Source organism: Anarhichas minor, unplaced genomic scaffold, assembly GCF_050575085.1.
Source record: "Anarhichas minor isolate MPS153535 unplaced genomic scaffold, ASM5057508v1 ptg000045l, whole genome shotgun sequence".
NCBI classification, from domain to species: domain Eukaryota; kingdom Metazoa; phylum Chordata; class Actinopteri; order Perciformes; family Anarhichadidae; genus Anarhichas; species Anarhichas minor.
Genome location: NW_027466491.1, coordinates 7,945,441 through 7,968,068, shown reverse-complemented (window position 1 = coordinate 7,968,068; position 22,628 = coordinate 7,945,441). Strand labels below are relative to the sequence as shown.

General features: G+C 46.0%; 1 protein-coding gene across 6 annotated transcripts in view; it reads right to left on the bottom strand.

The window, feature by feature from the left end:
* Positions 1-306: 306 nt before the first annotated feature.
* Positions 307-22,628, bottom strand: part of ppp1r12a (protein phosphatase 1, regulatory subunit 12A) — a 36,946-nt gene continuing 14,624 nt past the window's right edge. Inside the window, exons 2-27 of one of the 6 annotated variants that reach the window (XM_076111457.1) lie at positions 22,354-22,484; positions 19,984-20,102; positions 17,167-17,326; positions 16,605-16,749; positions 16,448-16,522; positions 16,192-16,283; positions 15,811-15,968; positions 15,557-15,678; positions 13,239-13,463; positions 12,974-13,065; positions 12,667-12,780; positions 11,821-11,973; positions 11,290-11,454; positions 11,035-11,208; positions 10,427-10,517; positions 10,022-10,195; positions 9,763-9,934; positions 8,711-8,832; positions 8,517-8,582; positions 7,143-7,159; positions 6,931-7,048; positions 6,692-6,796; positions 6,565-6,612; positions 5,162-5,212; positions 3,959-4,204; positions 307-2,150 (exon numbers count right to left, since the gene is read on the bottom strand). In XM_076111457.1, coding sequence (XP_075967572.1) covers positions 4,067-4,204; positions 5,162-5,212; positions 6,565-6,612; positions 6,692-6,796; positions 6,931-7,048; positions 7,143-7,159; positions 8,517-8,582; positions 8,711-8,832; positions 9,763-9,934; positions 10,022-10,195; positions 10,427-10,517; positions 11,035-11,208; positions 11,290-11,454; positions 11,821-11,973; positions 12,667-12,780; positions 12,974-13,065; positions 13,239-13,463; positions 15,557-15,678; positions 15,811-15,968; positions 16,192-16,283; positions 16,448-16,522; positions 16,605-16,749; positions 17,167-17,326; positions 19,984-20,102; positions 22,354-22,484 — 3,027 coding nt within the window. In that variant the 3' untranslated portion in view covers positions 307-2,150; positions 3,959-4,066. The remainder of the gene's footprint in view (positions 2,151-3,958; positions 4,205-5,161; positions 5,213-6,564; positions 6,613-6,691; positions 6,797-6,930; positions 7,049-7,142; positions 7,160-8,516; positions 8,583-8,710; positions 8,833-9,762; positions 9,935-10,021; positions 10,196-10,426; positions 10,518-11,034; positions 11,209-11,289; positions 11,455-11,820; positions 11,974-12,666; positions 12,781-12,973; positions 13,066-13,238; positions 13,464-15,556; positions 15,679-15,810; positions 15,969-16,191; positions 16,284-16,447; positions 16,523-16,604; positions 16,750-17,166; positions 17,327-19,983; positions 20,103-22,353; positions 22,485-22,628) is intronic. The other 5 variants (XM_076111458.1, XM_076111459.1, XM_076111462.1 and 2 more) reach the window with 5 other exon arrangements.

The window sequence follows — 22,628 nt, the reverse complement described above, 5'->3', positions numbered from 1 at the left end:
TTTAAATGTAAAAAAAATAGGCTGTTTATAACTCATTATAAACACATGTAATGCGTTATAATCTGCTTATTGCGCTGTATAATTATAGTTATAAGCACTAATATTCATAATGCTTTAACACAATAATCATAATACTATAAGGTAAAGTATAATAAGTCATTATTTCTGGTTATGATAATCACTATTTTTTGCAAAGATGATATAATTTACATAGCTGGAATAACTTTTAATCACACATAACAGTGATTATAATGCATTATGTAAGTGTAAATATACCTTTAACATATTTAAATAATCAGACGGGGGAACTTTACAATGTACAAGTTTATTTTTAATGAACTCTTCAGTGGTTGGTAGTCACAGCACAGCTTGCATGTATTAAGCCACACACCTATTTTACAAGATGACGGGAAAAAAAACAAAATAAAGAAAACAAAAAAAACAAAAAACAAAAAGTCTGAACCAGCGTAGATGGTCATCAGTCCATCTACAGTGACTTTTCTTTAAACTTCTTTTGCTAAAATATCCTTTAAAAAGGCCACTGAAATGCATAAAATGTTTTCAGATGCATGGAATATTTGACGGTGGCGATTTGCTTCAACCGGACGTAGAGACTCCTCACATGGCATCGACAGTGCATGTAGACATTTGTAAAAAGGACTGGGTTAGCGATACCTAAGATATTCTGTTTGTTTTTTTAGTGACAACACCGTGGCTATAATACTACAGCTTTAAAATAAAAAAAGGAAACAAAATGAACAGCACTCTTCCAAGTTACTGAATACAACGAAAGTGAAATGTAGTGAAGCGATTATTTTCTTTATCTCACAATTATGTGAACACTTATTTTAAACTGGAAAAAAGAAGAAGAAGAAGAAGAAGAAGAAGAAGAAGCACTGAACACCTGCCAGCCACCCCGTGTCGGAGAGAGAGGCTCTAGCTGGACTGTGTCCAAAGACTATAAAAGAAAAAATAATTAAAAACACACCTTTTCGTCCTCTGGAATTTGTATACTTTTAATAGTAACAGACGGGAACCATAAACGCATGCCATGTGCTGGTCTCAAACAAATACATACAGGTATATACAGCATCACTCAGTACCTGCTAAAACAAAGTGAGAAATACAGAGTATAAACGGACTACACTACAAAAAAAAAAATAAAATAAAAAGAGGAGGAAGGTGAGCGATGAAAGCGGTGGAAGAGTGAAAATCCTACATGTGATGGACTCATTAAAGCATAAAAAAAAAAGAAAATGCATATTGCACATACAGTGAAAGCTTAAATTCCACCAGGTCCGCCTCGTTTCGCTAAAGCGAGATTTCAAAAAAAACAAATTTCCCTCTTGGAGGAAGACACGGAGGTAACAAAAAGTAGGAGGTGTGTGTGTGGGGGTGTGTGTGTGTGGGGAAGTAAATGGAGAAGTTAGGAGCCACGAGGATTCGATATGGGGTAGAAGTGGCACTCTGAGGGGTTAAAGAGAGAGGGGGGGGGGGGGGAACTGCACAGCACACAACACCAACATAGGGAGGAGAAACAAAACAAAAAATAAAGAGAGAGAGATTGTGGCACAAATAAAATCAGGTGTTGGATAATATCTGTTCTTCAGTGATAGCTGAGAGAGAGAAGAGAGAGCTGCAAGTGTTTTTTCTCTTTATGTACAACTAAGGCTTATTGGTTAAATAGTTTTCAGGCTTCCCCGCCCCACAATGCTTTTACATGCCGATCACACAACCCTTTCTTCCTTTTGCTCTGTAAACTCAAGTGGTTCTATCGGGACAGCAGCCACACAATCAAGTGGGGAATAGTCGAGGAGGTGGATGGAGGGATGGATGGATGGATGCTGCAGTGGTGGTGGAGGAGCAAAAGGGAGATAAAGAGCTGAGAGGAGATAAAAAGGAACCAAAAAACAAAACAAAAAAAAAGTCTCGTCTCTGATGTCTGTTGCAATTAATATCTAAATGTGCAATTCCATTAGTCACTGCCATGGGGGACTAGGGGGTGCAGGAGACGGGGCGGGTCAGGGTGGTGGTGGTGGTGGTGGGTGGGGGGGGGTCTGTTTCTACTTGGAAAGCTTGCTAATGACTCGAATGAGTGCTCCGTTCTCGTCCTTTAGTCTCTGGTTGTCTGCTTTCAAGTCTGGGAGCATCTGAAAGGGAATAAAAAGGAAACAAGGGAAGGGAGGAGGAGACGCACACACAGAGAGAGAGAGAGAGAGAGAAGGCTTAGACAAGTCTCGACCGATACACCGAGTCGTTACACCAGTCAGGCCACAAACTGTTAATTACAGCCTTGCAATCTTGGAGTCACACAGCATCGCTCATGTTTTATTTTCCCCTTTAAAAAAAACATTTCCTGGTTCTCAGTAAAAAGAGTAAAAGCGGGCACACCACGGGCCAAAGGTCTGGAGGAAGCCATGCAGCATCTGAACAGCTGCTCACCAGCAGCCGTTAAACACAGCGGAGACGCACAAAGTCACTTTTGGATCATCGAATAGGATCTCAGAGAGCCCAGCGGGTGGCAGGAGACACTCTTTGATTGGTCATATGATCATGTAAATATCATTATGTTATCGTTTTTATTACAGCTGTGATGCTACATTGGCTGTTGTTTCAGCTTTGGAGGCTACTTGTGTGCACAGACTGTTTACAGCTTTGTAGTGGAACCAAAGTGCTGAAAAATGAAGCCAATGTTCCTGTAAAAATGGCTCCAAAACTCCCAACAGACCCAACTTCACATGTTTACACTTTGGTAGAAAAAACTATTTGGTCTATAGCCGATATCTTCCTTCATGACAACTGTACGGGAGTGAACTTTCTAATATAAACTCACCCGTTTACGTCATATTAAGGCATAACGTTCTGATGAAATAAGGGCCCCTTTGAGTGACAGGTGGGTGCCTCTGGGCTCCACCAAGGAGACGCTAATCTGAAGGAAACACGTGGATTCAATGCAGATCTCTATTGAATCTGAGGACCTTGGATATGCGTCAGATTTCCGTAGCTCGTTAAACATCTGGGAACATCCATTAAGCTAAATCAAGATGTCAAGATGAGATTATTGGAGATAATTTAAGAGCAGAAGGCATCTTTCCTCAACGTGACACCTGCCGGGTTCCATAGCATCCGAGTTAACGCTCCACAACATCCTCTTTTTGGATGTTTATCGTTAGAACGAGACTTTATCTGACTGCAGACGAGTAAAGTCACAGACACACTCCTGAAAAATCCACCTATTTGTGCAGCGGTGTGACTTTAATTCTACTTGATTACAGACTTTACTACGTGAACTGGTGTTTGGCTCTTCCTTAAAGAAGAATGTGCAGATGCTGTGATGACGACAACTTTCAGTAGAAAAATCACGATCAACGCCGACACTCAACAACAAGAGAACTCAGTCCCCTTAAAAACAAACTCATTTAATACAGATGACGATCAACCGCTAGCTTAGATATTCATGTTGTGACGTAGAGCGAGTTGCTTTATACACTGCTGTCGGTCCATGCAGCTCACTTTTATATTTGTTGATGTCATCTGTCAAATTAAAAATTTGGGGAGTAAAGAAAGAAAAAAAAATAAAGAAATAAAGTTTCAGTCTCTGAAGATTTACAGGGAAGCCAGTTCATGCAAAGAAGCCAAAACAAGCCAAACTGAAGACGTGCGCTCCCTCTGATGGAAGCGTCACAACGAGAAACTACAGAGGACACTTTCCTTTACAGCAAACTCTGATTCAATGGAGTCAGTTCAGACAGCTGACATACTTACCCGGGGCTTGTTTTATCTACCATGTTGGTTTAGGATGTTTTTAGATACTGTTCTGTAGAAGGAGAGTGTCCTGTTGTAAGAACTAAAAACAAAAAAACAACACCCTCCCCAATCTGAAAACCAAAAGCTCTGGGGAGGCAGAGGGGGCTGAAAGTTTACAAAACCAGAGGTGGTTGAGCGGCTGGGCACCTGCCTGTCTATGGGTGCGGGCAGAGCACGAATGGAGCATGAGAAGAATGGAGTTTGGGGAGGGGGAAGGTGAGGAAGAAAGAGGAGGAGGTGGTGGACAGACGGACGTAGCTTAGAGGTCGACGGTGGGCAGCTGGCTGCAGGCGGACTGCGAGAGCTTTGCCAACACTCGGGACAGGGCCCGGTTCTCAGCCTGCAGCCGCTCCTTAACCTGCCGCAGGGCCTGAACCTGCTTTACCTGGGGGAGGTTCTGCAGGGGGGGGGGGGGGGGGGGGGGGAACAACAACCACAACACAAAGAAAACAAAGTGAGAGAGAGAGAGGGGGGAGGGGAGGCAGAGAGGAGAGAAAGAATGGCAGAAGAGGAACATATTTCAACAAATTAGGAGAGAAGAGGTTTAATGAAAGACAGGACAATAGGACAATAGAAATTAACAGAGCAGAGGGGCCGAGGAGGAGGAGAAGGGGGGGAGACAGAAGAGGGAGATTGTTAGAAAAATGGGGACAGATTTTGGAAACCGACGGAATGATTAAGAGCTTTCCGGTTCAGCCTGATGCTTGTAGATAGAAACGGGAAAGTGACACTGATAAGATCAGCCAGCTGCCGGAGAATAAACACACTTCGTTATCACAGCGATGGGAACAACACTCGCTTACTAGAATTTAATCTGTCCTCCTAAGACAAAAAAAAACAAAGGAACCTCTAATTGGCCGCATCAATAGAAGAGCTTAAATGTCACGTCAACACGGATTATAACAGCTGACCTGAGATGTGCCCTGAACAGAGTAAGAGATGCACATTTAGCAGGTAGACAAGGAGTGCAGCATGGGGGCCGAGGTGAGGGACCGTACGGGCAGAATACAAAAGGCTGTATTCAGGCCAATACGGTAGTTTGGGCTCAAAACTAAACCGAATAACGTATTCGATGACTGTTGCAGCTTTATTTTCTTTATCAGCCATTTCATACTAATACCGTTATTCATGGCTCCTAAATAAACAGACCACATGTACACAGAATATCTCAAGGGGAATTCTATAGTTCTATAGAAAGGGACACTGAGACGTAAGTGACAGCTGTTAGCACTATGTTGGAATTCACAAGTACCACCTACACACTAGCTGTGATCCTGACTCCACTAATGGAAATGTCCTAAACCCAACTGCACATGAAGAGAGAATACAACGTGTGACTGTGTGTGTGTGGTACCTTAAGTTCCTCCTCCATCTCAGAAATCTTCCTTTCTAGAGCTCTTCTTTCCTGCGGGGCGGAGAGCAGAGCGGGTTAAAACTCGGGACTATCTCACAGAGACGATCAGCAGAAAGCACACGGTGGTGCAGCCTCTACACACTGCATTGAATAAGGTGGGGGAAGATGGTGAGGGTGTAGCGGTAGCACACACACACACTTGAACACACGCATGTCTCGTGAGGCGTCTGCAAGCAACAGTCAGTAACAGACTTAAGTATTCAGTGAGAATATCATTTATATGTTCAAGACGATGACATGATCCATGGACAGGGTGGTCTGAATGTCTTTTTTGAACGACAAAAAAAAAAGAGAAGACATTCTTGTCTTATAAAAAGTCGTGAATACAAATGGAGGATGGTCTTAAAGTTACTACAAGGAACGTTTAACTGGTTGTAACAGTCTCAGTTTAATACCGATGCCTCTGTATGACCTACAGGAGAAGACTGGGTTTATATCTCGTGATTTTTTTAACGCCCGTCACCGTCCGATAACCTGCAAAAATCAGACTAAACCATTTACAGGTTCTCCAGAAACTTCGTCAGCGCCAAATCCAGCAGAAGGGGCCGGACCCCGATCCAGATCTGCGAGGCACGGGAGAACCAGAACCAGGACTGAGAGGGGTAGACTGTCAGTCCCCGCTGGAGTAAAATGAGGTTTCCTAAAGAGAGTCTGTTGTTCGGAAACACTACCGCTTTTGTCCACAGGGACCGCCAAAATCAACACGGAATTAAAGTTCCTTGTAGCAGCTTTAAATGCGTTTTAAGAGTAATGGATGGATTGGTTATGGTTTCACGGCTACACAGCTCTGCAGCTGAAGACGTCAGCATTATTGCTGAATGAGTGAGACAAAAAAAACAAAAAACATGAAAACACACACACATGCACAGCAAATCAACCGTCTACAATTGTTCTACTTCCTGCATGAATTGAGATAAACACACTTTCACACACGCACACACGAAAAGAACAAAATAAGAGAGAAGAGGTGACCACACGCTGCCTCTGAGGCTTTAAACACAGGTGAGAGAGAAGTTGGCGGTGTTCTGGGTGGCGAGGAGGGAGGAAGTCCCTTTGACCCCCGACTACATGTGACAGCCAGCAGCAGAGAGCAGACCGATACAGAGAGTCAGGTTAAGATCATACTACTACCCAGATGATATTGGGGCCTGCTTGTTACCTTCAGACATAAACCCATTGGTAGTGTTACCAGCATGTTTGAAGCAGGGCGGATTTATCAAAAACAACACAAGGACTTCTGAGTTCTAGGTTTACTTTGAGAGACAGAAGTTATACATATCGTCAGTTCATAGTGTCACCAAACAAAAGGACATTTGTTATCGAGCTTATTAAACTGTCGTTACCCTTTTCTCCATCTCAAGCTGTGATCGGTCGGCATAGCGTTCCTGCCTCTGCAATGAGAAAGAAACAGTTCTCAGGAATCCTAAATCGTCAATACTGATCAGCTGACGCAGAGAGAGCTCGGTGTACCTGTGTGGCCTTCTCTAGTTGTAGCTTCAAGTCGGCCAGCTCCACGTCTGTGTCACGTAACTGGGCCTTCAACTTCTCGTTCTCAGCTAAGATCTGCTCGTAGAGCTGAAGGGAGGAGACGAGCAAATCCAACAGGCGACGTGTGAGACGGGTTTTTGGGGGTTACGCAGTACCGGTGCTGGGATTAAACCCAGGAGCCGGATTGAGCCGACGCATCGGTTCACGTTTGTTTCACACACCTTCTTGTAGTCAGTGGCGTCGTCTCTGTCCAGTCGGCTCGAGTATGTCCTCCGACTCTCCCCGTAGCCACGGCTGAAGAGAATGTCGTTGCGATCTATTGATGAAGTGCTCTCGTTCCTGCAGCGGGAACAACAGGCGGTCGTTTTCAATACTGAGAACATACGAGAGGTAACAAGAAAGAGCAGAATAACACGAAGGGGGGGAAACATACCTGGACAATCTGTCACTCTGTAAGAAAGAAAAAAAGGAAAGCGGACGTTAATGTTGATTAACATCACACACACACACATACACACACACACACACACTAATACATATAGACTTATTATTCCCTGCTGCGCTTTGTGAAACGGGGCCCTGACATCAGATAGGGAGGGCCGGGCTTCCAGCTATTTAAAAATGGCGGTGAGCTTCCTGCGGCGGACAGAGGGCGGTGACACGACAACGCTACCGTCTGAGTCAAGAAGTCCTGAAGCCTCCAAGGGAAAGGAACAACGGACGAGTTCAACTGATCAGAGACTACAGATGGAAGACACAGGCGAATCATAACCCGAGTCTTGATTTTATCCAATAAAGTTCAACACTTTGCAATGTAAACTTTTAAAAGATTCAATTTTTACGTTTCGGTGCTTGTACTTGAGAGTGCCAGGCAGGAATGCTTTCCAATCTCCATGCGGAGATAATTGCTCGTTGTCCATTTAGCGCCGTGTTGCTGCTGCTCCACCCTTTCTTCTGTCCTACCGAGAGTGAAGCGGTGTGTGTCCCTGCCGACTGTACTCCACTACTGTCTGCTCTCTGAATGGGAGTGTCTTTTGCAGCGATAACACAGACAGGATGTTCTTCCAGCCAGCAGTATTTTCACAACACTGCGCTTTCTGCTCTTCCATGGAGCTTCCAAAAGCTCATGGATAGTTTTTATTGTTTATTTCAGGGACTGGAAGAGCGGTTAGTCCATGTCTCACATGTTCATTTAGCCTATCGCTGGTTCAAAGTCTTATTTAGTGACTTCAGATGAGCACAAACAGCACAAACTGAGGGTTGAAAAGGGTTTCGTTGCTCCTAAATCTCATTTCAAATTGGAAAAACTCTCCTTCCTGCGTGTGTGGTCTGACCCCAGTGACCCAGACTTCCTTGCCTTTGTATGTCTGCATGTTTTTAAAACCCACTGATCTATGGCTGAGGCCACTTTTGGTTTGCAAGGTCACCGCAGCAGCCAGACAATCAGCAGAAGATGGAAACGACGAGGGAACAATAAAAGAAAATCAAAGGCTGCAGACGGTGAGAAGGGAAGATTGGTGGGAGGGGAGGAAATCATAGCTGAACAGGAAGGAGAAGTGGATATCAAAGACGACTGGACCTGCGTGGCCTTGACTTCATGAGAGGAGACATGAGGAAGCACCAGGACGGAGAATAAATGAAGGAGGGCAAGAATCAAACGGAGGTCAGGGCCACAGAAGAAAAGCAATACGACTTTGGTTTTGGCTGAAGTCAGTTTGATCTACTTTCTACATATGTGTGTGTGTGTGTGTGTGTGTGTGTGTGTGTGTGTGTGTGTGTGTGTGTGTGTGTGAGAGAGACGAGTTACCTGTGGCTCTCCCTTGGTGCTGCCCTCCTCTGAGTCTGACAGCTGATCAGGGTCATTTTCATCACCCTGGAATTAAAAAAACACAGATAACAAGGGTTGCCCTTCAACTGATCAAGAGAGGAACAGAAAGTGTTATGAACTGCTGCACCTCATCAAGAGCGCTTTAAATACTTATGATGACCAAAGTCTCTTACATCTTGGGTCCAGAAGGAGACGCCGGTGGAGCGCCTCTTCTCGCGGGGCCGCCTGCGATCCCGGATGGAGCGAGGCTGAGACTTGTCCTCTCCCTCCTTCTCCTCCTCCCGTTTGTCTATTTCTGTCCAATCGAGGAGAGACGACAGCAGGTTAACAAACACACGTGATACCAACATCACAGCATATTAAAAGACAGAATAAAGAGATGACAGCCTGTGTAAACTTACAGTAACAGCATGTACTACAATATTAGATCTTTAGTCAACTCCTCGATAAAAGGAGAAGACCAGGAGTTTGCGTATTTAGACATCAACATTGTGCAAATGCTCATACAGTAATCCTAACAGGAATTCAAAGTGAAAAATGGAAAAGTTCACGTCAAACAAGGCAGTGACTTGACTTCAAAAGACACGATGAGGACAACAACTCGGCTTGGCTCGAGTTCAGAGGGGAAATAAAAGGCCATTGTGTTCGTGGGAGAACAAAGAGGTCAGTGTTTCCTTCTGCCTTCAGTTTTCCCAGAGATGCTTCATGGGTTTATTTGCTAAGAGAGGAGTGACTTAATATTAAACACAACCCAATCCCTCTCTGTCTGGAGGCCCTTAATCAGCATGTGGCACTTTGCCCATGAGAATGTGGACCGAGCGGTTTTCTCTCCGTCTCTGAGACGCTTCACTGAGATCAACACGTGTTTTTATTGATAGATTTTTGTGAAGTCCGTCTTCCATTTTGGGTTGCTTTGCAGTGTTGTTACCACAGCTGGATATTCCACTGTTAAATCGTGCTTTCACGATGTGAAGGGAGGCGCACGCACATCTGCATTTGCAGAACAGCCAATAGGAGCGTTCTGTCTCTGATCGGTCAAAGCTTTAAGATATCCAAAGCTGGCTTTTAAACGCGTTAGCTCACCGATTTAACAGCACACACAAAGAGACCGGATCAGATAGAAGTTTTGCAACACCATCTACGTAGTGAATGTAAAGCGGATGAATAGATCCGGTCAGGAAGGAGCTGCTGGATGTGGTGGATGTGGATGGGGAGAGGCACCGACCTTTTTCTGTGTCTCTGGAGGAACGGCTATAGGAGGAGGTGATGCCCGTCAGACTGTTGGGCCTGTTGAGGGAGCTGGAACTGGAGGACAAAGCGGTGCTAGTGTATGGGGTGGAGGCAGTGCTGACTGTGGAAATGGCCGAGGTGGAGGAGGAAGACGAAGGCCGGTAGCGCTGGTAAGGAGAGATTCAATTCAGATATTTAAGGTGTAGATTAAAGGTGTCGATACAGTGATTGGTTGGGCTGTAACAGAAACTCACCTCTTCGAAGCTGCGGTACTTCGATCGGTAATCGTCTTCCTTGACCTCCGTCTCTTTCTTCTCCTCCTGCTGCTTCTCCTTGTCCTGCTTCTCCTTCTCCTCCTCTCGGGTCTTTGGGGTACGACTCCTGTCGATTGTTTTCTCCGCCTCTTGCAGGTCAGTCAGCGTCACACCCTGCAGGAAGAGAGTAATGCACCATCTTTAGAATCTGATTGCTCTACATTTTTTGACTTATTCTAGTTATAAAACTCATAAAAATCATCCGTCTGATTTGTGCTTTACAAGGTTAGTTTTAAAAATAAAACATGTCTCAAATAATCAAATAGCTCTTGATTAGAAAAGAAGACCCGTCATCCTGATGTGGAAAGCTGTCATTTTACGTGTTGGTAATATCGGTTCACTAACCTGGGTGGACCTCCTTGACTGTCGAGCCTGTCTGGAGCGAGCTTTCCTCTGGGACTCTGACTCCTCATCTCGCACTGGCGTCAGGTATGACCTAACACACACACACACACACACACAAAACAAACACACACAGGGTTAATCATTTTGGAAATAAGAGCAAAAACACTCTAGCATCAGATGAGTGCTGAGATGGGCAAACTGGATGAACACAATACGTCTGGCAATTGTAATTGTTGTGTATGGTAGTATGCCACCGGACCATAATGACAAAAACAGTCACTTTAACCTTTCTTTTAGGTAAATAAAATACATTTTGTGTAACGTGAAGCAGATATCTACGTCAGGAAATGTTTGCGGACGAGGATTTCCTGTGTTCCATGTTTGAGTTTCCTAAGATAAAGCTTTATAACCATTTACAAACTTGAGGTCACTGTGGTGAAAGAGGATACAAACGTCTTTGGCTACAGTATCGCACTCCACCCCACTCATGCAAACTCTCTCCTCCCCTCCCCACTGTGTGTACAGAGTTCAACATCACTCACTCGCGAGACACAGAACAACAACAACAAGAAGAACATGATGCTACAGGACTAGTGCGTTTGTGTTACCGGCGTCTCTCAGAGCCAGTGACGATGCCCGGGGTGGTGGTGGTGGTAGATATGGCGCTGGTGGTAGTGGTCGATGTGCTGGTCGTAGTGGAGCCGGTGTTCATCGTGGGGATGACTGCAGCAGACTCCTTCTCCTTGTCCTTTTCTCTCTCTGCACTCTCCTCTGACCAGTACCTGTTTGCACACACAAGCAGTTTTAGAAAGAACAGTATCTCCTTCTTCCAGGTCTGGCTGATGGCGGTGCTGTTCGTGTACCTGCTGGTGAGACTGGTGGAGCCAGGGCGGGTGGAGGAGGAGCCCAGGCTGGAGAGCAGGCCGCGATGGCCAGTGGGCGAGGTAACGGATGAGGAGGTGGTGGTGGTCGTCGTGGAGGAGGTGGTCGAGGAACTCAGGTCCTCCTGTCTTCTGCCAAAAGAGCCGCTGGAGGACAAAATGTCCAGGCGTAAAAACACATGCAGAGTCAGCAGAAAGCCAGAGCGATGATACAAATGACAGCCATGTTGATCGCAATCATTTACTCAAGATGCTCTTTTTATTAACCGAGATAATTAGTGGATGAATTAGATATTAGCACCCTTATTGCATCGTACATCTAGATTGTGACTGCATGAGACTAAGAGAAAAAGAAGGTTCTTAAAGTCAAAACAACCATCTCATTCCCGATAATCATTTGGACATTGAATGCAACACGGTACACATGGTGGGCCCTCCAGCGGAGCAGGGACACACAGTCAGAGAGGACAGACAGGTGTAGAGAGGGCGGGGCCCCGGGCGAGGCTGGTGTACCTGCGGTAAATGCTGTAAGACTGGTAGTGGGAGGTGGGTGGCTGCCAGGGTTTAGTGTTACAGGTGTTAGGGTCCAAGCTGGAGGTGGACGAAGACTTGGCTGGCACGTCCCGCGTGCTGCAGCTCCGCCCTAGTGCTAGCGTGTGGGACGTGCTGGCGTGTTGGCAGGCGAAGAGAGGGCACGTTAGCGGTGGAGGCGCACACACAGATATAGTACAAGAAACACACATATTTTAAGACTATCAAGCTTTGACAAACTGTTGGTGCATTCATGTCATATGGGGATCAAAGCAACAGAAGTTTTCATGAATTAAATGGTGTTTGGAGAAGCCATAAATTAAGGTTTTTGTAGATTTTTTGATTGCAAACACCTTGTTCAGGTCACTGGTAATTTAAAGAGATACAAAATTAATTAATATGGATGAGATATTTTTTCCACATGACATGAATGCATCATAAGTCCATGTCTAGGTTTTGTGCCACAAACAATTTATGATTTATGTGGGAGTCAGACAGGTGTACAGGCTCGTTAAAATGCAATGAGTAATGCATTGCAAACTCAGTGGCACATCAACCCGACAGGACAGGTACAGTCATGCAACAGACTCTGTGGCAGTGACGGAGAAAAGCCTTCTCAGCTGTGCATGGAAGCATCTACGTACACATCTCTGGTGACATAAACCGAGCCAAATGTACAGCGGATGATTGATAAACGACTATCAATGCCGTCTACGCAGTGGCTTTAGTTCAACCTCACAGCGGATGTAAACATAGACGGAGCAGCGATCTGACGATGAGATGAGGGGTGGAGGTTTGCCGGACTTTTGCATCGCAGCGGAGGCTAACCTGCGCTGGTAGCTGGGGGTTCGGTTGGTGGAGGCGCTTCCTTCGCTGTTCTTCAGGTCGTCGTCCCAGCGCCGCCGGGTGTACGAGCCGCTGCGTATCAGAGCAGTGGAGTCCCTGGGGAAGCACAAGCTACAATAGGACCTCAGGCTTCCTCAAACAGATACTGGAGATGTGTACAAATCCATCGCTGCCCAACGTAACTAAAGGCACTTTTTAGGGCCGCAGAGGCCTATTGCCTGCAACACATAGCAGTGGACAGCAGGGGGCGCTCGTGCCAATGCATGTTTGCGCAGAGCCACAGTTTCACCTGTTCTCCTTCTCGTCAATGTCTGAAGTACTGGCGAGTCTCCTGGGGATGGTCGGGGCCACGTAGGCGAGACGAGTTCCTTTATCCTTTTCCTGCAGACAGGGGACAAAAAAACAAAAAGGATCTACGTTATGGAAGATTTGTTTTATCATTGAAAAAGGATCTAGGATGGAGGATTTATTCCTTCTCAAATACATACACATATGGGAAGAAAAGAAGCTCATTATGGCTAGAAGACATTTTATATTCTATACAATTAGTTGACCTTCTCTTTCTCTTTGTTGTCCAGAGAGGAGGAGAGGCGAGGGCTCGAGGCCGAGCGCATCACCCCGGTCGTGTCCTTCTCCCGCTGAGCCTCCTTGGTGGCGGTGATCTCGGCCAGCGCCCCATAGCTGCCCGTCTTCCTCAAACCCAGCCGCCACGACGCCGGAGACTCGTCCTTCCTCTCCTCCTCCACTTTAGTCGAGACCTTTCCAGCAGGCTGAGTGGGCTGAGAGGGAGGAAGCGACGGCGGTTTTAGTGTGCAAAGTAACCGCTAAAAGTAGTGCGAAGAGGTTATGTTAGTCACGTTGGTGAGTAACACAAAAGTCAACCAGGTGAGAAACGGTTTGGATTAATCTCCAGGGGCTGCAAAGAGGAGACCATTAAGAGGACATGCCAGTTAGGAGATCACATCCACGACTACCGGACTAAAAGTTATTTCAGAGTAAGTGCAATTCTCAAAATATGATAATTATGTAGCGCAACTAAAACCCTTGGGATTTTGATTTTGACAGTTTTCAGTTCTGGTGACAAATTATAATTTCTTTAAGAATCGATGCACACAGTAAACAAAACACAGACACACGGTGAAAGCACAACCAGGACAGTCCTTTTTTGTGTGAAAACAACACCATGTGGGGTTGAGGAGTGAAAGTCAGCATCACCGGGGCGGTTAGAGTCAGTGCACAGGTGCATGTGGGATGAGAGAACAACTCTGGTGCACACCAATGCCTCACCATAGGTTTTTTGGGCGCTAGAGAAATGCCAGTTTTGCGCAAGCCTTGACGCCACAATGCAGGACCGCCTGGCTCCGCCACAGGCATGAGGGGAGTAACACAATCAAACTAAAGCCGACCGAGACAAGAGCCCAGGGGTGAGGAAAGACGCAGAGAGAAGGGGAGGGCAGGGAGGAGGTCGACACAGAGAAAAAGCCAGAATAAGACAGAAGCAGCAGCAAAAGAAACAAACTTTACGGCAAGGACAGATCTTTCTGTTTTAAAGGCGTAGTCACACCACACAATGCTTACTGCCAAACCAGTTGGAATAAGTGACATTTGGTAGCGTCAAAACCTGGATGTTGTTAATGTTTATTCTCACTCTTGTTAGACAAGAAGACATTGTGACGTGTGAGCACGAGGCTTCAAAGCAGGACTGGAAACAAGGAGATCGAATAGAAGCAGAAAAAAAAAAGAAACAACATTTAGAGAGTCTTGGAGAGGCGGCCATTGATCGCAGGACGTTGACTAAACGGTGCCGGTTCAGAGAGAGCGAAGGCTGTAAAGGAACCCTCCTCTTCACTGACTGTCAGGGCTTCTATTCAGGAGTTTAGCTTGTAGTTCCAAATGTTAACTTTGGCCACACAAAATACTTAAAAGTAGCCCTCTGTTTGAGTTTAGAACAAACTCTCATGACAAATAAGACAAGCAACTTCTGTTGATCGTATAAAAAAGAAAAGAATAAAAAAAGAAAAGAAAAAAACTTAGTATTATCCTATTTCTTTGGATTTTATTGCTTTTGCGCCTTGTGTCCCCCGTTATTAAATACATGTTTTATTGATTTGTTTCTCGTGTGAAGCACTTTCAGCTGAATTTTATGCTATGCAAATAAAGCGTATTGTTATTATCAATCAACATTATGTCACATTAAGTATTTGTTTAAACATGTGGACTTATGAAGCGGACAATCCCTTGGAAGAAGTCACCAGGTTCACTGCTTGGCCTCATTCTGCCAGCAGAGGGCAGCAGACTCAAGAGTGGGAGAACACCGTCATGCGAGCCCTTGTTCTATTCCTAACGAACCCTCTGACACCACTCCGGCCTCCTAGTTTCCTAACAGTCTTATAGTAAACTGTTGACACCATTCATGCAGCCCGGGGCCACGTTTGTTGAACGCCACTGTCAATTAGTCGTAAATGTCATTCTCGGGGCCTCCGTGACATTTGTTAGCCGTGTGTGCTCATTGTACTGCAACACCGAGAGCAACTCACAAACGGGGAACTATTTCTGTGATGGCCTGGAGTCTGAACCGCAAACTCATTCACAGAAACGTCAGCCGACTGTGAAATTAGGTTTGTGTTCAAGGGGGAGGAAAACTAAATAGATGGTGAATTTCACTGATCTGTGTACAGAATGAGGCAGCAACATGTCTCAGAAGAGCAAAGCTGAGGCACTACAGTGACGTGTTTACATCACGGCATTTAAATTCGTTTTTAAAACCAATCAGCTGCTACTTTGAGTGAGATCCGTCTGTCTTTTGTTTTAATGGCAGTACTGTGCTGTCTGCGCAGGGTGGGATGCTGAACACTCGTTCACCAGGTCGCACCTTATTTACCGGTGAAGTGGGGGTTGTCACCTGGTTGGTTGGGCTGGTTGGAGGCGACACGGTGATGCCGGTCGGGGCGGGCGTCGTGCTGTTGCTCACCGACGCTGAAGGCTTGCTCTTGTCTGGAGGGATCAGAAAGAAAAGAAAATGAGACGTGTTCTAATGAAAACATGCTCCGTGAGAATTATGGGAAATGCTCAGTCTTCAGACCGGATTTACTGCAGTCTAAAATAAATCTCACACACACACTGTACCTGCTTCCGTCTCCGACTCTGAATCCTCGTCGTCCTCTTCCTCACTGGAGCAGCTCGATTCGTCCTTCTTGCCCTCCTCTCCTTCATCCACCTTCTCCGGTTCCGAGGTCTCGATGCGTGGGGCGATCTTCTCTGGCTCCAGAAGCACCGTTTCTTTGCTGCAACACACACACACACACACACATTTAAACACCATCAGTACAGAACCACAGCATCAGTGTGGTGCAGTATTTCTGAAACAGCAAGAGAAAACACAAGTCAAAGTCACAGATACAATATAAAATATCGAAACTTTCACTTATGCCTGTGCCTTAATACACTTAAAACACTCATTTAGTGGGCCATTTCCGTTGATTATTTCTCCACCATCAAACTATTTACCTCTTGAGCGGCTTCAGTGATTGGTTGTTGTCCCCGGTGGTTGTCGTTTCAATCAAAGGAGATTTCTTAACGTCTTTCTTGTCGCCTATCAGCTGGAATAAAGAGAACAAAGCAATTCTAACAGAGGAAAACGCAGCAAGGAGTGAAAATGTGTGAATCTCCTTCCAAAAACATGTTCACAGAACTTTATCCACTGTTAAAACAACATGGCAGCATTGTTGTGTCCAGATATAAGTCACCGGCCACATTTACGTACCAGATTCTGTTTCTTTTGTAGTTCTTCTAAGTATCCAAGAACATCTTCGTCTGCTACGTCAAAAGCTGTCTGGCCCTGAGGGAAAGAAATAAAACAAAAGTTATCTAAAATATAGACAGCACAGCACTCAATGACAGGACTCATGACAGTTCCTCACCATTTTATTGATGAGGTCCATGTCACATAGATTCTCCACCAGTATCCTACAGGCCTCCTCTTTGCCCCAGTGTGCCGACGCATGTAGAGGAGTCCAGCCATCGTAGTCCTTAATATTTACATCATACCCTGTTTGGATTAAAAGCCTGAGAAACGACGGAGTGGACGAGAAAGAGAGAGGGAACAAAAAGGTGTTAGAATTTACAAATCTTGTCTTCTGTCAAGGCGCTGACAGCGTCCAGGCTTTAAGAAGTGCGTGATGGGGGAAACGTTTAGATCCCCGTCTTGTACACTGTAGCGGCGCTAAACATCAGAGATCTTAGAGCTATCTATGGCAGTAGAGTTTGCTGGCCGGCCTCCCCGGACCAGAGGAACAGGTGGCTGTGTGAGCAGCCCACAGAGAGGATGCCGGAAGAACGCATCGACAAGAAGCAGAGACCAAGATATGTTTGGCGTTAGCAAAGAAAACACGCGATGCTAGGCCTGTAAATAGTATTTATACAACGCAACAAACAGTAAAGGCTTTATGCAACAACAAGCACACAATGAGCCATCACGCTTACTTTAAAACCTCGACGTATCCCTTCGCAGCAGCTACGTGGAGCGCCGTTCCTCCGGACTTGGTGTGCCGGCTGTCTTGGATCTGGCCGCTGTTGAGCCACTGCCGGGCGTCCCTCAGCATGACCCGCTCCTCCTCTTTCCGGGCCGCCTCGATGTCCACCCCTGGTGAGAGACGGAGGAGAAAGGAACCGTCAGAGGGGCATCGAAGGATTACCCGCTACTGAGGGAGCACGCTGGACCCAGACAATCTATTGAGGTATTAATAATGTCTTATTAAGACAATGGTGTTTGGAATACATTACATTAATATGAGACTATGGATTACAGTAGAGAGAACAGGGAACCCATGAACCTTTGTGCCGTTATTGACGTTGAAGACGTGACATTATCCTAGAAACACTAGAGGGTGTTGTCGAGCACTCAGCAAAAAAAAGTCTTGTGCCAAACTTCTGTCAATTTTCCTCTGCAATAACATCTGCAAAAACGCAGGCCTCATCCAGTGAAGTGGGTCAATATGTCTGCGCTGTAAGCTGCATGCAGAGCAAACAGGCCTGTATTGTCTTGTTGACACCTGGCTGGAACACGAGACGGGCCTGAAACGCACCGCTGCATGAGTCGCTGACTCGTCAGCTGAGTGTTAACTGTGTGGAGCTACATAAACAGTGATCCACGGACGAGCCAAGACTTCAGCTGATCTTATGGGTTTTTGTTCTACCCCCCCTAAGGATGCATCATCGCTTATTTCCTCGACACTCTAGGAAGCTTCAAGATTGCCTCGAGCTTTTTGAACCAATGAAAGAGGACATCTGTGTCTGCTGCACGTTTGGCTTAAATAAAAAGTGCAAGCAGAGGAGAACTTTAGCTGGAGAGGAGCAGAAATCTCTTCAGCAAGAAGAGGACGCTTGGTTCCCAAACAGAGTCACTAAGACACCCGCTATGAAAGCTTTTGCTCTCAGGATTTCACCTACAAGTCTTAAATATCAGTAGAATCCACTTTCCAACACAGGGCCCTGGAAGCGTAATATTCTGGCTCGTTTGAAACCGGACGTGCTCATTAGTGGGCTGAAGTCCAAGAAGATGACTCGGTGTCCGAGTTCATGTTTGACTGGGTTAAAAGTCTCATCGCAAACATTTAAGACACTAACAACAAATGAAAACGCAATGCATACATGCTACGGAGGAAGCTGAACCCGGACTTCCTCAGAGCAGGCAATGGGAGCTGGCCAGGTAGGCCAGCGTCCCCGTGATCTCTTGGGAAGTAGCCCACACTGGGTCTATAAAAAGCAGGAGCCTAACGGCCTCTAAGTAGAACTACAGAACAAGAAGAGTGGAAGCGTTGGCAGCCGTTCAAAGTTGAGTTTTTATAAGGAGAACAGCACATCTTCCACATGAGACGATAAAGAGAAAATCCAACAGACCAAAAAAGGACTTGCCTCTTCCTTCACCTTACCGACAATAAACCTACAGTAAAATAATGCAATCTCTACAGAAATATAGAAAGAGATACTGGCTTTTTAGAAATAAACAAATTGTTTTATTCTGCGCTAAGAGGAAACTACTTTACCTAATCGGGGCTCGAGAGGTTGTCTCTGCCAAGGGGGCCACTCGCTAACAAGTTTAACCTCATGACTGGTATCTCTTTGAGAGGAGAAAATCACATTGCAATCATACAGAAGCGTTACACAACAGCGAGTTGCATAATGCCGCCTGCTACCTCTCGCACAGAGAGAACTGAGCTGTGGATCGTCTGCAGCTGCCCCGAGGTTAGGAGGAGCAGTGCAAATACACTCTTCAGTGTTTTTTTTTATCTCGAAAGCAGTTAAATAAGCAACAAGCACACATTAGAAGTCTATGAACATTTGTTGTTTTTGCACCCATTACTGCTGTATCTGAAGAGGAGGGAGCGTGCGGACGCTCCAGAACCGGGCAGCTCCTCCGTTCTGGCAAATTAAAGCCGACAGCCGCCGCTGGCCGCGATGCTCGAGGTTGGGCCGGGTGCACGTCTAGCCGTCGTTATGTAACAAGGGAGGAGGAGCGCAACATGCGGTGCAGCACCGGTGCCATGTGCTTTGAAAACACTGGGACTCACCGCTCACAGACAGCATGTTCCTCAAAGGATGCCGGAGATACTAGACAGCAAACACTAATGCACAATACTCTTAAAACAGTGTGAATATAATGGAGTATTACATGGAGACTGTGCATCTTCTGACCCACAGTACAAGCCGATCATATACTGCTAAATGGGGCTTACAGGACTGGTTTAGACATTACATTTAACACCTTACTGTAAACTATCGAGGGCCGAGGTTATAAAATGCAGCATGCTGTGGTAAAAGAGAGAGAACGTAAAGATTGCTTTAAGATGGTGCCACAGAGAAGGGTAATAAGCCAGCCGACCTTTATTAGTGAGCAGAGGAGCACCCCTCTGGCCCGGGGCCAGTTTACGCGTCTGAGCGTGGCCCCTCACCGTAGGGGAGGGCCTTTCATCGTCTCAAGAATGCCCCCCGGCACAAAATAGAAAAGACTTCTCAGTTTCGAATCATCACATGAGTGCTGAAAACACGGCTGGGCCACTTGTTCTAGATTATGCAAGTTGTATTCAAGCAAGCAAGTGGGAAAAAAAAAAAATGAATAGCAGCAGGTGAGAACTCCGATTCCATTTGACAACATACTCGTACGTCCATGAAACACACATCGGGCCCCGACCAGCTATGTATGCATGCTGCCATTTACATAGTTTTTCATGGAAGCATTTCTGCGCTGGGAGGGAAGGAAGACCCGGAGGTTTAGGGTCGATGACGTCTTTAATACGGTACCTTGTCTGTTGATCTCATTCTGAAGGAGCTCCTCCATCGCCTCCTCTTCAGCAATGTCCAGAGGTGTCTCTCCTTCACTGTTCACAACTCCTACACTGGCACCCTGGCTGATGAGATACCTGCAACAACAACAACACAAACACGTTTTAGGTTTTTAAACAAGGGAAAGGAGGCGGTAGAGACAACTGTCACTTCCTTCAACTGCTGAGGAAACAGTTGAAGGACAGGAGCTCAATAAAAATCTAGGTCAGGGGTCGGCAACCTGCGGCTCCCTGAGGTCCCCAACTGGCGCACCGGATCCGGACCCAGGAACTAAAAACCGATAGATAATTAATTCGGAATTATACATATTGGGCACCGAGTTTAAACTTTAACCGGCGCCTCTTATTCAGCCGTTACGGCACTTGTTCGGCGGTGCAGGAAACACACCGACCAATGCATTGCAAATCACATCACGTGATGCAGCTCAGCCAATCAAACATGAGTATTCTGACTCGAGCGAGGTTTACACACACACACACACGTGGCACACGGGGCTGAGACGAGGAACTAGAAAGAAGAGCAGGGAAATTGCGCTAATCGAAGAAGTTATCTCACATGACGTTCTCCAAAAAGAGAAACGTGTTCAGAGAGAATATAATTTATAAGCAAGAATGAACAGAACATGTTAATTATTCCCACAGGCAGTTAAATCCTCTACCCCTGTCAAGCGCTTTTCCCTGCAGGTGGCTAATCATGATTTTCAGACCCACGCCCTCGGTAAACTATCAATGGATAAATCCAAAAAAAGAAAAGTCACGGAGGAAAATAGAGTTTAACTCTGCGTGGACGTCTTCATTTGCTTTTGAGGCTCCAGACGAATTTAATTTGGTGGAAAATGGCTCTTTGGATAGAAAAGGTTGCCGACCCCTGAACTAGGTCATCTCCAAAGTCCGTGTCTGCGTGGCCATTCACAGACCAGGAGTTGAACCATAAAACCCTTTAAATAACAGCAGACAACCAAAAACACACATTTAACACTGTGATTTAACCCTTTACATCTTTGTCTGCCCCCAGCAGAGATTCAAGACTTCAACATCTGGACTTCAGCTGCTTCTAGTTAAAGCTGCGGTGAGACTCGGGCCCTTGTCATTTGACCATCACACCACTTGAAACGGGCTCAGTGCTTATGACTTAAACTTTACGTCTCCTTGATTGGACTTTCTATTCTGCCTATTTTGGGTGAACTCTACTTGGATTGATGGCTCTGTGGTGTGTAGCCCCACTGTGGGATTCTTAACCAACCCTAGCATTAGATGGCTGTGGTGACAGCGAGGGCTTAAGAGTCCCGCTCCGGAGTTCACGTTACTGTGAACGAGGATGCTGGGAGCTCACCACCCACATCTCGTTGCTGAGTTTTCCCTCTATGACATGATTTCTCCATTAGTCACCCGTATCAGGCCGACCACTTGACCTTTTCATTCATTATGCGACAACAAGAAACGTCTTGTTTTCTGTAATACTAGCCCAGTGTTGTGCTGTGTTCAAGAGGCCTGCTGCACACAAACTTGCAGGGTTTGAGAAGTTAACACTAAAATCTAAAAGGCTAAAACATAATTTCTTTGCATTATTGCTCAAAACGTCTGTTACACTACAACGTAAACACCATGCAGAAACTACTTGCTTTGCTACTGTAAAGTTTATCTTCTTACATCCAGTTGCACTTGTTACGTTTCCCGGTTCCTGTAATGCAACACAGAAGTAAAGCAGGTCACAGCACACTCCCAACATGCTGAACAATGAGTACGACGGAGCTCCTTCAGCCTGTTCAAAGATCCTCTGATAACATCTGTGTGTTGTGTTCGGTGCCCTACGAGCAGCCGTCTTACCCGACGAAGGACCGGGGGAAAGAAAATACTACAGTGCAACTCTATAGAGCTCCGTCCCAGATACGGTGGCCCGATGTCTCCATATTTGATTACATAACTCTAACAAAGCGCGTCTGAGCCTCCAAATGAGCCGCTGCTCCGGTCACAAATGTAGGATTATAGCGCTGCGTGAGGCCAGACTGAGTAGACAATCACTCTTGCTAGCACCAATATACAGACAGAGGTCACTAATGGGGGGGCTCAGAGAGGTGACCGGACCGTGCAGACCTCAGATGGAGCCTCCACATGTTCAGCCCTCGTGTCACTTTGTGCTTGACAATCCACATGACCGTGTATGGTGCCAGATGAACCATACCCCTCAGTTACTTTCACACAGTCTGAACTGATAAACAAGATACAAAACAGGATGTAAGGATGAGTTTGCAGAAACCTGATGAAACAGATACTGCTGCCGCTTCTTAGAAACGGATTGAACTAGGTTGTTAAACCTCTCAATACTCACTCCGCTATGTCCAGGTATCCGCAGGAGGCTGCAGCGTGTAGGGGGATCCAGCCCTCATTGTCCGGCTGGTTGATGCCGGCTCCGTGCTCCACCAGGAAAGTCACCATGTCAACATTGTCGTCTATGCATGCCTGAGAGAAGGAAATAGAGAGGAGAGGAGTAAGGCCAATGCAAGCAGCAAGGAGCGTGACCTGCCCTGTGTGTGTGTGTGTGTGTGTGTGTGTGAGAGAATGCATGAATTTTTGGCAGCCGGAGCGTTCCCAAAAATGCCTGCA